General features: G+C 41.8%; 1 protein-coding gene across 1 annotated transcript in view; it reads right to left on the bottom strand.

Annotated features, from left to right (window-relative positions):
* Window positions 1-5,357: 5,357 nt before the first annotated feature.
* Window positions 5,358-14,561, bottom strand: part of LOC124805604 (lipase 3-like) — a 64,976-nt gene continuing 55,772 nt past the window's right edge. Inside the window, exon 8 of the mRNA XM_047266171.1 lies at window positions 5,358-5,510. Coding sequence (XP_047122127.1) covers window positions 5,358-5,510 — 153 coding nt within the window. The remainder of the gene's footprint in view (window positions 5,511-14,561) is intronic.

The raw sequence follows: 14,561 nt of genomic DNA on the forward strand, positions 1-14,561 counted from the left end.
CTTGAAAGAGCAGTTGAAGGTAATGGATAGTGTCTTGAAAGGAAGTTATAAGATGAACATGAACAAAAGCAAAAAAAGGATAATGGAATGTAGTCTAATTAAGTAGGGTGATGCTGCGGGAATTAGATTAGGAAATGAGACACTCAAAGTAATAAAGGAGTTTTGCTATTTGGGGAGAAAAATAACTGATGATTGTCGAAGTAGAGAGAATATAAAAGGTAGACTGGCAATGGCAAGGAAAGCGTTTCTGAAGAAGAGAAATTTGTTAACATCGAGTACTGATTTAAGTGTCAGGAAGTCGTTTCTGAAAGTATTTGTATGGAGTGTAGCCATGTATGGAAGTGAAACATGGACGATAAATAGTTTAGACAAGAAGAGAATAGAAGGGAGACCAAGAGAAGAATACATTAGGCAGATTCAGAAGGATGTAGGTTGCAGTAAGTACTGGGAGGTGAAGAAGCCTGCACAGGATAGAGTAGCATGGAGAGCTGCATCAAACTAGTCTCAGGACTGAAGACCACAACAATATATATATATATATATATATATATATATATATATATATATATATATTGAAGAACTAATTCTCTCTCAACTCTCTATAGCAATAACCATCTTGTCTTAGTTACCTGTGGACATTGATCTGCCGCGATCGCACCAGTCGCGCGGCTCCAAACCGAAGCGCCCACAGCCGCTCGGCCACTGCGGCCCGCGTCGTGCCAACAGTCCGTCGCACTTTATCTAGGGGTCTTTGCTTCACGAAACGCCACACCAAAATGACCCCGCACCTATATGCTGGGGGCAGATCTTCAACATCTCGCAGAGGGTTCAGAGACACATGCCACGTGTGGGCAAGCATTGTCCTATTGAAAATTATACCCGCGTTCTATCGCACGAGAGGTAACACATGAAGCCCCCAGATGTTCGTGACATACCGTTGTGTCGCCACTGTTCCCTCAGTCATCACCATCAGTTACTTGAAGTCATACTCTATTATTCCCTACAGCGTGGCACCAGGAGTAACACAGCTGTGTTTTTCCGAAACTTTCGAATTAAAACTCTCCTCAGGTCGCCTCCAGACTCTCCAACGACGGTTAATTTAGAGTCGTGCAAAATCGTGAATCATTGCTGAACACATTGAGACAGCACTCGATGCTCCCACTCTATACACAGCCGTTTGCGTTGTGGCGTCAACGGCATCCCGAGCACGTGACGTTAGTTTCCGAGGCTCGCTGCTGCTAGTCTCCGAGCAATGGTGCGAGGTAAGGCACAATGTCGCAGGGAGTCCATCATTTATTCTCAAATGGCAGGCGCAGATGTGAGTGGGCTACGATGTACTTCGTACACTGCACGCCGCTCCTCCTTTCTGGTCGTCATACGCCGTAGACTGGAAGCTTGACGACGGGCATTCCTGCCCTCAAGGTCCCATGCAGTGCAGCATTGGGTCACCACGGTATCATAATATTTGCGTAGTACACGATTCGGTCAGCCGTCCAAGTACAGACGCACAGATTGTCAGGTGCTGACCTGTCTCACACGATTACGTGGTATCTCTATGTCCTTCGCATTGACTGCTTGACACCTGTCACTGTTTATGCCCCTTACAAACGCTACCACGTTTGGTAACAAATTGATCACAAACAACACTAATTCGTTCTGGAGCCCTTTCTACGTGTCACGGGGAATTAAAAGTCTAAACATTTATAAATCCGCCGTCAGTGTGGAAGAGTAAGAACTTAAACTGACATCCAAGCATGTCTTCCGTGTGCTTCCTAGTTTACATGGTCAGACAAACTGAATCAGTAGGGAATTAAACGGATGATATCGATGCAAGTGCGGATTCCCGACGTGGAAGTGTGTGTTTGCTAGCTTGGTTGAGCATTGTGTCAACACTCGATGAGTTGCACTGGAAATTGGTACCATGCAATTCCATGAGGAACAGTAGCTACACCTCTACTATTCACTTAAACTTTATCTTGAGGCCTTTTAACCTTCCATCGAAATGGTGCTATTGGATTAAACGCACTTACGCATTTCTTGGATGAAGCCTGTTTCATGGAAGGACGTTAGTGTTCAGTAGTTGCGGTAGCCATGTATGGGCGGTCCTCAAACTTCTATTCTGAAGAGCCATAAATGCAAATTTTCTATAGGATTTGTGGACAGGTATTACTAATGATCGCGTGATTGTGGACTGCTTTTCTGAGGAACATCTTTCTCACGTTATTGGAAGGTTTTCCGGTTGATCTCCGTGCACATATACGATTCCAGATTGATGGTTCAAATGGCTATGAGCCCTATGGGACTTGACATCTCAGGTCATCAGTCCCCTAGAACTTAGAACTACTTAAACCTAACCTAAGGACATCACACACATCCATGCCCGAGGCAGGATTTTACTGCGGAATTGATGGCAATTTCCCAGGCCCTTACCTCTATTAAACAGTCCCAACACAACCGCGTTTTGTTATGTACGGACTCAATGAGTGGCCTTCTGGCTATTGACCGGTGTTTTTCCCGCCATGCCTTGGTCTCTGCCATCCATGACCATCTCGTTGATCTTCACCGTGCTGCTCGTTCCGATGACTTTCTTTGGGACCCTGGCCATGTGGGTATCCCAGGTAATGAGCTTGCTGATCGTTTAGCTGGGTGAGCAGTCACTTACCCCCCGTTCTCTGTAACTCCTCCTGCAGAGGATTTACGGCTTCACATCAAATCCCACTTCGCACAATCATGGACCAACTCTTGGGAGGCTACCTCCCTGTCTAACAAACTTCGTGCGATTAAAATGACAGCAGTCCCGTGGCGTTCTTCCTTCCGCCTCTCCCGAAAGGCCTCAACCACATTGTGTCGTCTTCGCATCGCCCATACCAGGCTGACCCACGGTTTTCTTTTGCGTAATGAGCCACCCCCATTTTGTGGTTGTGGAGCCTTCCAGTCAGTAGCCCACATTTTCGTTCAAGGAGGCTCACCATACTTTTCAGTAAGGTTTTGCAGCTGAAAATCTAGAGTTAAATTAAGTCCACTTACAACTGCTATCTGAACAATTTGAGGAGCTTTTTCTCCCCTCGCAGAACCATTATGTAACATTCAGTACCCCTGGTACTGATTATATCATATCCCGAATTGTCCCCTGTTCTGTGATAATGACAGAAACATGACGGTCTTCACCAGAAATCGCTGACATAATGATGTTATAGCAACAGCAAAATGAGGCCTTCCTTCTGCATATTTTTCAAAGTTATTGATGATTCCATGAAATATAACTGAAAATTTTGGTAATTCTATTTTCGTATATGCTATTTAATAACTACGACGTTGTTATAAATCCTACGGTGGGAAGCAAGACATGACCTGGCAATTTCTCTTCAGTTGATCAACGAAGGAATGTTCAACACATGGCGTGAGTGCGTCGATTGTGCTTAGCTATTGTCTCACAAAACATTTTCTTCCATCATGTACTACGCAATTGCAACACCTTTTGTGTTGGTTTTGGTTCAGACTTTTTCTCTTCTATTGCCTCAGATACCAAACTGAAAGTCTCTTACAGCAGAAGAAATGTTCTTGTGCGGTAAGAAACTCTGTTATGTCATTAATGGTGAATGGTTCCTCCGAAACGAAGTTTGCGAAGGCAATATTTTCACGACACTCCAAATCAGAACTTGTTCAGTCACCAGGTACTTACCGCTCGTGATATTGCAAGCACGTAAAATGTTGGCTGACGATTCCCGGATGGTCGAAATGGGTCTCAGTTTCCTCCATGAAAGTGGTTTTTATTCTCAGTTTCAAGGTTTTTAATTTCATTCTGGTGTTGGGGTAGGGCGGTGAGGGTTGGCGTGTCTCCCACTCAAGCTGTGTTTGGAGATTCCCGACTCCCCTCCCTCGCCAGGATCCTCTTTTCTTTCCCTTTTACTTTGTTTTATCACTTTTTGGGATTGGTTACTCTCCTTTTCCCATACGCACTTCTACATTCTCGTGGTTGAACGCTTTTAAATAGCAGGTGATCTTGCCTTTACTGCTTCAGAGATGGGATATTTCCTGCCTATAGCATAGCCTTGGGGTTGCTCTCTTGCTGACTTCCCACATTTTGTTTTTACCATTGACGTCATGACTGCACTTTTACGTTTTTTATCCTTTTTCCCTTTTATCGGTCTGGCTTTTCTGAGATGTCAAACTGCCTAAATGGACCACATTCAAAACAAGGGACTGATGGCATTGCTGTTTGGTCCCTTCAACCCCAATCAACCGACCAACCAACCGAGGCAGGATTGGAACCAGCGACCGTAACAGTCGCGTGGTTCCAGACTGAATCGCCTGGAACCGCTCGGCCACCGAGGCCGGCTCCAGGTTGATAAAAGGCCCAGCCCATTCTGCAGGTATTACTGGCAAAAACGTGCATCAGATGTTCTCTGAAAGATGATTAGAAAGAGGATGTACGGTTTCGTGAACGGTCCCTTCAAACGATCTGTTAATAATTTTCGCTACTTATGAAGTTCCTCGAACAACGCCAGGTACTTCGAAATGGTACGACGGAGCTCTGTGACACGATTGCTATATATTCACAGCGACGAAATTTTGAACAACTGTTGTAAATGATAAATGAAACTCTTATGAACTTGTGTCGACTTAGATTTTAACATAGCCAGGATTTCAACGATGAATTCGACATTTTTGTATCTTCCGCTTAAACCTTCCAGACAATTATTTCTGCGACCAGTTTCCTTATATCGAACAGATAGATTCTCCCCCTTCCATCACCTTTAAAACTTAGTATCATCTTCATGAAAACACCCTGAATGAAAGCACGTAGTGATAGCTAATAGAAGTATGCCAGTATAGTCAATGCAACTTGCATTGACTATAATATGTTACAGCAGAGAAATTCAGGAAACTTCTCACGAGAGAACTGCGAATGTAGAAAAAGGCTCCACTAATTTCTTGAGGTCAGGTTACAGCAGCAGCAAATAAAATTTTGTTGACGATGCAGCTAATACTAAATTTTTATTTGTTACTGAGATGTAAAATAATCAGAAGTTTTCGCGTGTTTGATAATTACTACGTTGAACACACATCATATGTGGATAAACGATTTAAAATATGAAAATATTTAATAGTCCTTGACATACTCCTTGAGAACGAAAGCATGACACAGCACCGAAACAGAAAGTCGAGTATTTATATTTTTAATATACTTCGAAATTTTTCTTGTATGACACGTCTGAATACATAAGACAATACAACTGGAAATTATTCTTGTTGGAAATTAAACAAAATATTATGTCTGATAAACGTGTGCGTAGGCATCCTTATTGCGTCTGATCTTGGATGTAGGCGCTTGCGTCCCTCGAAAGCGAAGCAATTTACAAATATCTATTCATGAGGCTAATGACTTTGTCGTAGACTAGTTCCTTAGCGTGGATGGCCCATACGTAGTCGAGGTGGTTGAATGAATCCAGCGATACGAGGAAGCGGCCTATGCAATTTGGTAGCTTGTCGTACAGTCTGTCCACATCCTGCAACAATAAACAGAAATTGTCTGAATGCACATCCAAAAAAATACTGGAAAGTAAAACTTTTAAGTAATGGTCGTTAATGACACACATTCATACTACACAATTGGTAAAGAGAAGAGTGTCAGTTAGTCTCTACATCGACGTGAACAACCCGCAACCAACGCCGGAGTTGTTCAGGCTCCCGAAAGCGTGCATTTAGATTGTATTGACAAAAGGATTCAAGGATGTTTTACATCTGTCTGCATTTTATGAAAGGCAGTCAAACGAAAACCGAACACCCGCCAAAAGCCGGCCAATGTGGCCGAGCGGTTCTAGGCGCTTCAGTCTGGAACCGCGCGACCACTACGGTCGCAGGTTCGAATCCTACCTCGGGCATGGATGTGCGTGATGTCCTTAGGTTAGTTATGTTTAAGTAGTTCCAAGTTCTAGGGGACTGATGACCTCAGATTTAAATCCGATAGTGCTCAGAGGCAACCCGCCAAAACGGAACAACGGAGTTGCTCCATTCAAAAGTAATCACCACACACGTTAAGGCATTTATCCCACTGGGAGAAGATACGATCAATTACTGTTTCGTAGAGAGCGGTCGTCCGCCGACGGATCCACAACCATACCCACTCTTGCACTTCCTCGTCCGACTGAAAGCGACGTCCATGCATGTCTTTCTTCGGCTCACCACGCGCTGAAAGATCCGGGCTGTACAGAGGATGCTGAAGTGTTTCCCAAGCAAATCACTGAAGTGTAGCCGTCGTCCGATTGTCAGTGCGCAGTCGTGTGTTATCGAGCAACAGGATGATTCTGTACGATAGCATTCCAGAGCGTTTTGAATCTACGGCAGGTCGAAATTTCTGGAAAGTGTCGTCATAGTGCTACCCATTGATTGTTGTTCCAGGCTCGAGGAACTTGACGAGCGGAGAGACCTTGCAGTCCAAGAAAAAAAACTCATCATGATCTTACCGGAAATTGTGTTAACTGCTTCGCATTTCTTTGCTGGTAGAGGTGTGGAAAGTTGCCACTGCTGGCTTTGCCGTTTGCGCTCGGACTTTCGGAATGCGGTCGCGGAATCACCCTGTTGCACGTTAACAGCCGCCCCCGCACTGTCAGTCGGATGAAGACAACGCTTCAGCGATTTTGCTGATATCACTACATTATCCTCTGTACAGCCTGGATCTTTCAACGTGTGATTGTCACATATTTGGTGGCGTGCTGAAGAAAGACGTGCCTGCACGTCCGTCTCAGTTGGAACAGGAAGTGCAGCAGAGGGTGCCATTGTGGATCCGTCAGCAGCCGACCGCGTTCCATGAAATAGTAACTGATCGTCTCGTGTCCCAGTGGGATAAATATGTTAACGCGTGTACTTATTACTTTTAAATGCAGTCATTGCATGGTCCCGTTGTGGTGAGTGTTCGGCTTTCAATTGGCTTTCCCTGGTAATACGATATTTTAGATGCCAACATACAAGATCATCACAGTGGTCTTGATTTCTTACTAATGAAATGTAAGCTTCAAGTAAAAATAACATCCAACTGGTTTAAAACACACCGCTTACGAAGTTTATGAAACTGGTACGGGAGCACTACAGCAAACGTACAAGAAATATTAACGAAGAAACTACAAAATGAAGACATTGTAATGAAGAACGAAACGTAAAACAGATGAACGTTAGTGCAAGAGAGTACCTGGTATAAAAGTAAAATTAAAACAATTATCTGTGTAGTCACTTTTATCTTCTCTCAAGACTCCTAAACAGGGCATAGATTGTCGTCTTCAGGCGGACCAGTGGTTTCTATGGGAATTTCTTTTTCTGGATGAGGTCAGCTGTACTCCTTGCACTTCATTTCGCTAGCGACTTGTATTTGTGTCACTCGTTGTCGCATTATTTCACTGACGTCAACTAGAGTGTAAGGCAGACAGCAGGCGTCTTTTTCCTCCCTCAGTCTTCTGACTGGTCTAATGCGGCGCTCCACCACTTCGTATTTTGTGCCAGTCTTCGTTTCAGAGTAGCGCTTGCACTCACCGTCCTCACTTAGTTTTTAGGTATATTCCAATCTATGTCTTCTCTACAGTCAGTTTGACCCTCTACAGTTCCTTCTAGAACGAAGAAAGTTATTCCATTACGTCTCAACAGATGTCCTGTTTTCTTGTCCCTTGTTGTCAGTGATCTCCAGTACGCTCCTTTCCTCGACGGTTCTGCGGAGAACCTTTTCCATTAGTTACCTTATTAGTCCACCTAAAGTTCAACATTCTTCTATAGCGCCACTTCTGAAACACTTTTTTCGTCTCCCCGCAGTCCATGATTCACACCTAGGTCTATAGTCTAGTAAATTTCTGCCTCAGTTTAAGGTTCTATTTTTGATGCTAGGAGACATTGTTTGATCAGGAATTCCGTCTCTATCTGTACTAGTCTGCTTTTCATGTTCCTCTTTCTTCATCTGTCACGTGTTACTTTGCTTCCAATGCTGAATATTCCCTCAAGTCCATTTACTTCATGGTCATCAGTTTTTGTATTTAATTTATCGCTAACCCCAAATCTGCTACTCATTTCTTTCTAGTTTCTTCAGTTAACCCTCAATTTATATTCTGTACTCATTAGCATGTTCATTCCAGTCAACAGGTCTTCTTATTCTTCTCCACTTTTACTCATGATACCAATGTCATCGGCGAATCTTATCAGTTACATTCTTTCCCTCTCCTGAACCCTTCTTGAACTTCCGCCAATGCTTCTTCGATATATAGAATGAACAGCGTGAACAGTGGCGGCGAAAGGCTGCACTCTTGTCTCACATTTTCAAACAGAGCACTTTATTCTTGGTCTTCCATTCTATCATTCCCTCTTGCTTTTTTTTACGTATTGTACATTACCCGCCTTTCCCTATAGCTTACACCTATTTTGCTCAGCATTTGAAACATGTTGCACCAGTTTACACTGCCAAACGCTGTTTACAAGTTGACAAATCATATCAAGGTGTCTTTATTTTTTATCAGTCTTGCTTCCATTATCAAGTGCAACGTCAGGACTGTCCCTCCGGTACCTTTACTTTTTGTAAAGCCAAGCCGATCGTCGACTAAAATTTCCTCAATTTTCTTTTCCATTCTTATGTATATTGTTCTTCTCAGCAACTTGGATGCATGAGTCGTTAAGCTGATTTTTCAATAGTTCACGGAATTATCTGCACTCGCTATAACCGGGAGTGAATGAACGATGTCTCTCCGAAAGACTGTTGGTAGGTCACCGGTCTAATAGGTGCTAGACACCAACTTTGATTGCCACTTCCGCCAATGATTTTATAAGCGTCATCTGTCTCCTCTGTTCTATTTTATCGCAAGTTTTCCAATTTTTTTAACTCTAATACTGGATTCCCTATCTTTTAGACATCAGTTCTAACTTCTTGTTTTGTCACGTAATCTGATAATTCGTTTCCCTCATATATGCCTGCGATGTACTCTTTCCACCTATCCGGTCTCTCATCTGCGCTTAGCAGTGGAATTCCAAAACCACTCCTTATGTTGCCGCCCTTGCTTTTAATTTCACTGAAGGTTGTTTTGACTTCTCCGTACGCTGAGTCAGTACTTCCGATGTTCATTTGTTTATTTCTTTTTCGAGTTCTTCAAATCTTTCCTGCAGCCATTTCGCCTTGACTTCCCTGCACTTCCTACTTATTTCATATCTAAGTGTCTTATACTGATGAATTCTTGTCTTTCACTGGACATTTTTGTGTTCCGTGCTTTCGTCTCTTCTGTTAGACAAGGTTTCCTCGCAATTAGCTTCCTTGTACCTATGATTTTCTGTGCAAATTTCTCCGATTTCCCTTTTTATAATTGTCTATTCCTTTTCAAATTGAAGTGTGGTATTCTTTATCGTAGTATCTACAACCTTAGAGAATTTAAAATAAGACTCATAATTCTCCAGTACTTCATTATACCACTGCTTTCCACATTGATTCTTCCTGACGATTCTTCGTACTTCAACATCATTGTGATATGAATCTATATCTACAACTGGGTATGCGTTACAATCCAGTATCAGAATCATCCGGTATCTCCCGACCTTTTCGACGTATACCTCCTCCTCTTATTATTCTTGTTCGCTGGTACTAGCAGAAATATGTTGCAGAAGTCAGTCTCTCTCCTCTCTCATTCCTACTACCAAGCCCATATTCTTCCGCGACTCTTTCTTCAATTCTTTCCCCTACTACCGTCTCCCAATACCCCACAATTATTAAATTTTCACGTCCTTTTTACATACTGTGTTACCCGTTGTTTTCCTCATAAACTTCCTCTATCTCTTCGTTTTACGCTTGTGACGTTGGCATGTATGTTCTGTCTATTACTGAACTGTTCGTAGTAACTCACTCTCCCCACTATCTCCTTACTCATGACGAATCGTACTCCGTTTACACCATTTTCTGCTGCTGTTGATATAAACCTAACGGACCACAAATCCGTATCTTCATTCCTTTTCACTTCACTGATCCGTATGATCCCTACTTTCTCTAAACTTGGCCTTTGCATTTCCCTTTTCAGATTTTCTAGCTTTCCTATCATATTTAGGCCTCTTGAATTCCACGCTTCGACTTATAGATTGTTACCCTTTCGTTGGTTGATTGATCTTTTCGAATAGTCACCTCGCCCTTGGAAATACTCCCGGAGAATCGAAAGGAGAAAAATTCGGAATCTTTTTCCAAAGGAGACATAATCATAACAGTTTCTTAATTAAAGGTCAAGTGACTATATCCAGGAACAGGATTTCGTATGTAATCCAGTGATCCACCTGAATATGAAAGTACAAGCCCTCGAAACGCGACGTAAAAGAAAATAAAAGTAACTGACACAGGTAACCGTTTACTTTTTGTTCTTTGTAATCAACAGTCGCAGTCTCCAAATCACAGAGAATTATTGACAACGAAGTTGACTATCGGATTTTATTAATAAATCAGAAATAGACTGAGTGCAGTACATTCGTGATAGATAATCGTGAGAAACTGCCATTCAGATTGCTTCAAAAATAAAAATACATAACGGAAACGTTCGTTTTTGTGTGTAAAAGTTGTTTAGTTATTGGTGAAGACAGATTTCGCATGCGCAAAAATCAAAGCAGTTATACGCGGTCTTGGGAAGAGAGTTGGCAAAAGCACAAAAAATTTAAATGTGGCAAAATGTTTGTACATAAGAGATTAATTCTCTAAGTTACGTGTGTACTGATCGTTTTAGTTTCTCATTCATCTGAATAGCAGTTGCTGCACACTTAAGGGAAATTGTATGCCTATCTACGCAAACTCTTAAATAGATGCATAGCCAACTGAAAATGAGAGTTCGGAGGAATTTAATTTTGTTCATCAGGCTGCTGCCGTCTTTGGCTCCAATAGTCAAGGATGAGAGGTTAGGATTTATTGGCCAATCCTGCGTACATTGGAAACTGAGCACATAAGCGGATTAGACAGTAACGGAGAAGAGATTCGTCCTTGTCATTTTCAAAGTACTGATGTAGCCTTAGCCACTTAAGGAAAATGTGGAAAATTTAAATTTAAACCTTGACCCCAAAATGAATTTATTCTTCCATAATTTTTGATATTTGAATTGTACTGCCCCATACTTGATGAATTTGTTTTTCTAAACATTCTGTGTACCTTACAGCTGAAATTAAAAGAACTGCTTGTCTCCTCCTTGCTAGACCTTAGTTTGCTACACTTCTGCTCCTCAGCTCAGTGTGACACAGAGGGCTTAAAGTCACAGAATGTGAAAATATAATTTTTTTTGAACATCGTCTTCTGAGTGGTTTTATGAGCCACAAATTCCTTTCATGTGCCAACCTCTTCATCTCACAGTAGCACCTGCAACCAACGTTCTCAATTTTTTCTGGTTGTATTCCAATTTCTGTCTTCCTCTACAGTTTTTGCACTATACTGCTCTGTCTAGTACCGTGGAAGTTATGCGCTGTCTTAACGGATGTCCTATCACCCCATCCACTCTTCTTGTCAGTGATTTCCATAAATTACTTTCGCCTCCTCATTTATTAGCTTATCAGTCCACCTAGTTTTCAAAATCTACGGTTGTTTTCTTTTCCGCTTTTCCCACAATTCATGTTTACCACCATACAACACTGTGCTCTGAACGTACATTCCCAGAAATCTCTCCCTCAGATTAAGGCCTATGTTTGATACTAGTAGACTTCTCCTGACCAGGAATGCCCTTCTTGCTAGTGCTGGTCTGCTTTCTACGTCCTCCTTGCTCTCTCTGCCATGACTTACTTTGCAGCATAGGTAGCAGAATTCCATAACTTCACCTACTTCGTGATCACCAATCCTGGCGCTAAGTTTCTCGCTGTTTTTATTTCTGCTGTTTCTGATTACTTTTGTCTTTCTTTGATTTATTCTGTCCCCTTCTGTACTCGTTAGACTATTCATTCCATTCAACACATCCTGTAAATTTTCGTCACTTTAACTAAGGATAGCAATGTCATCAGTGAGTCCTATCATTGATATCCTTTCAGGTTGAATTTTAATTCCAGTCTTAAACCTTTCTTTTATTTCCATCATCGCTTCTTCAGAGTATAGATTGAACAGTAGGGGCGAAAGACTACATCCCTGCCTTACACTCTTTTTAGTATGATCATAGTCAAGTTTTATTTCTGCACGCCTGAGGTACATGCATAATGGTTTTTATGACAGAGTAAAATTCTTATTCCTTATTGTTGAAATGTGCGAAGGTTATGCAATAATGCAAGTCGTTGATTACGTTCAAATTATTATAACACACTATCGTTAACAGTTACATTTTATTAATTGTTGTGTGTAGAGGCCGTTCATGTTCCTATCGCAGTAATTTATCATGACAAAACGAGTTTTTTCCGATGAGGAATTCGAACCATTAGTAAATGCATCTCACAGCGAGGAGGATATTTCTGAAGATGAAAACCACACCAGTGATGACAACATTAATCCTTCATCTGCTTCAGGAGACATTTCACATATTGATACTTCACACAACAATGTGAAAACTGTTCAGTTGATTCAGTCTAAAGACATAAAAATCACGTGGAGCTTAGAACCTTTCTCGCAAACTGGAGCAGTATCTAATGCAAAGATTTTATAAAACTGACCCCTGATCCGACAAAATCATGTGATACAAAATCATCTCTTCAAGTTATGACGAACGATAATACTCAGAGTATTGTGGTGGAAATGATTAATATTGAGGGCGAAGAGTTTATGGGCATAGCTCTGAAGCATTAGATGAAATTGCACTTGAAGCCTGTAATGGCCTTTTATTACTGGCTGGTATGATACAAATCATTTGGCGATTCAATAAAGAGCCTATTGGATACAGAAAGAGGTAGAGCCATTCCCTGCCGCAATGTCGTTGAAACGGTTCTTTTGCATCTCACGTGTGTTTCGTTTCGATGACAAGTTTGATGGAAGAACACGAAGAGTAAACTCCCAGTTGTCACACCGTAGATAAACAATTGGTGGCTTTTCGAGGACGTTGTCTATTCAAACAATATATAAACAAAAAAACCTGAAATATTTTGCTAAAAATATGGACACTGTCCAGTAGTACTACTTCTTACATTATGAAGACACAAATTTATACAGAAAAATTACCTGGATAAACACTTGGCAAAAATCAAGGTATGAGGGTGGTCATGGAGAAACGGGCATAATGTCACATGTGACATTTTCTTCGCATCATATGCATTAGGTCAAGAACATCTCATAATATAACTCACAATGCTGAGTTCGGTGAGAAAAAATAAACCTGAACTCCCTAATAATATATCAAGCGAAGATGATGTTCGCACTTCACAGTTCTTTTTTGCTATGAACAATGTTCCACGGAAGGACAAACAGGTTGTCGTGATGAGCTCAATGTAGAACAGTGAGTAAATAAGCAATAGAGAAGACAAGAAACCGAAAATGATATTGCACTACAATGTAAGTAAAGGGAGCAGTTTACACATTAGAGAAGATTATTGGTTCCTACACGAGCAAGAGGAAAACCAACCGCTGGTCAATAATCATCTTCCACAATATTATTGATAATTCTGACCACAATGCTATGGAGGGAAAAAAATCCAGGGTGGAAATATCTTATGGGACCAAACTGCTGAGGTCATCGGTCCCTAAGCTTACGCACTACTTAATCCACTTTAAACTAACTTATGCTAAGGACAACTCACACATCCATGCCCGAGGAAGGACTTGAACCTCTGACGGGGGGGGGGGGGGGGGGGGGAGGGGTCAGACGGTGACAAGCCGCCTCAGACCGAGCGGCTACTCCTAATCCAGGGTGGAAAAAAGTTCTTTACATAAGAAGAATATTTCTCGATGAATTGCAGGGACCCCCAGTTACTCCTTACATTTAAACTAAAAAATGGTGTCACGAAATGCAGTCAGCGGCCATGGTTAGAAAGATACAAACAGGAAGTCCGTCAACAGCAAGCTCCAGTGATACAACCAAAACTGCAAACGTGCCAGATGCAAACTATGCCCATCAGGTTGTGACAACAAGACACTAACGAAGTGTTCAAACTGTAACAAATGTACTTGTAAATCTCAGTTAGATACCACTGTCCAAATTTTTGTATTCTAAGCAAAACTCTAGGCTAATGATTTCCGGAGGTGTCAGTTTATACGTTAAGTAAAACGCCAAAGCGCAACAGCTCACAAATGGCCAGAACTTACATCATTGTAGAGATTTTTTGTATGTTGTTGTTGTGTTCTTCAGTCCTGAGACTGGTTTGATGCATCTCTCCATGCCGCTCTATCCTGTGCAAGCTTCTTCATCTCCCAGCAACTACTGCAGCCTACATCCTTCTGCATCTGCTTGGTGTATTCATCTCTTGGTCTCCCTCTACGGTTTTTACCCTCCACGCTGCCCTCCAATACTAAATTGGTGATCCCTTGATACTTCAGAATATGTCCTACCAACCGATCCCTTCTTCTAGCCAAATGTGCCACAAACTTCTCTTCTCTCCAATCCTATTCAATACCTCCTCATTAGTTAAGTGACCTACCAATCTAATCTTCAGCATTCTTCTGTAGCACCACATTT

This window comes from Schistocerca piceifrons, chromosome 7 (genome assembly GCF_021461385.2).
Source record: "Schistocerca piceifrons isolate TAMUIC-IGC-003096 chromosome 7, iqSchPice1.1, whole genome shotgun sequence".
NCBI classification, from domain to species: Eukaryota; Metazoa; Arthropoda; class Insecta; order Orthoptera; family Acrididae; genus Schistocerca; species Schistocerca piceifrons.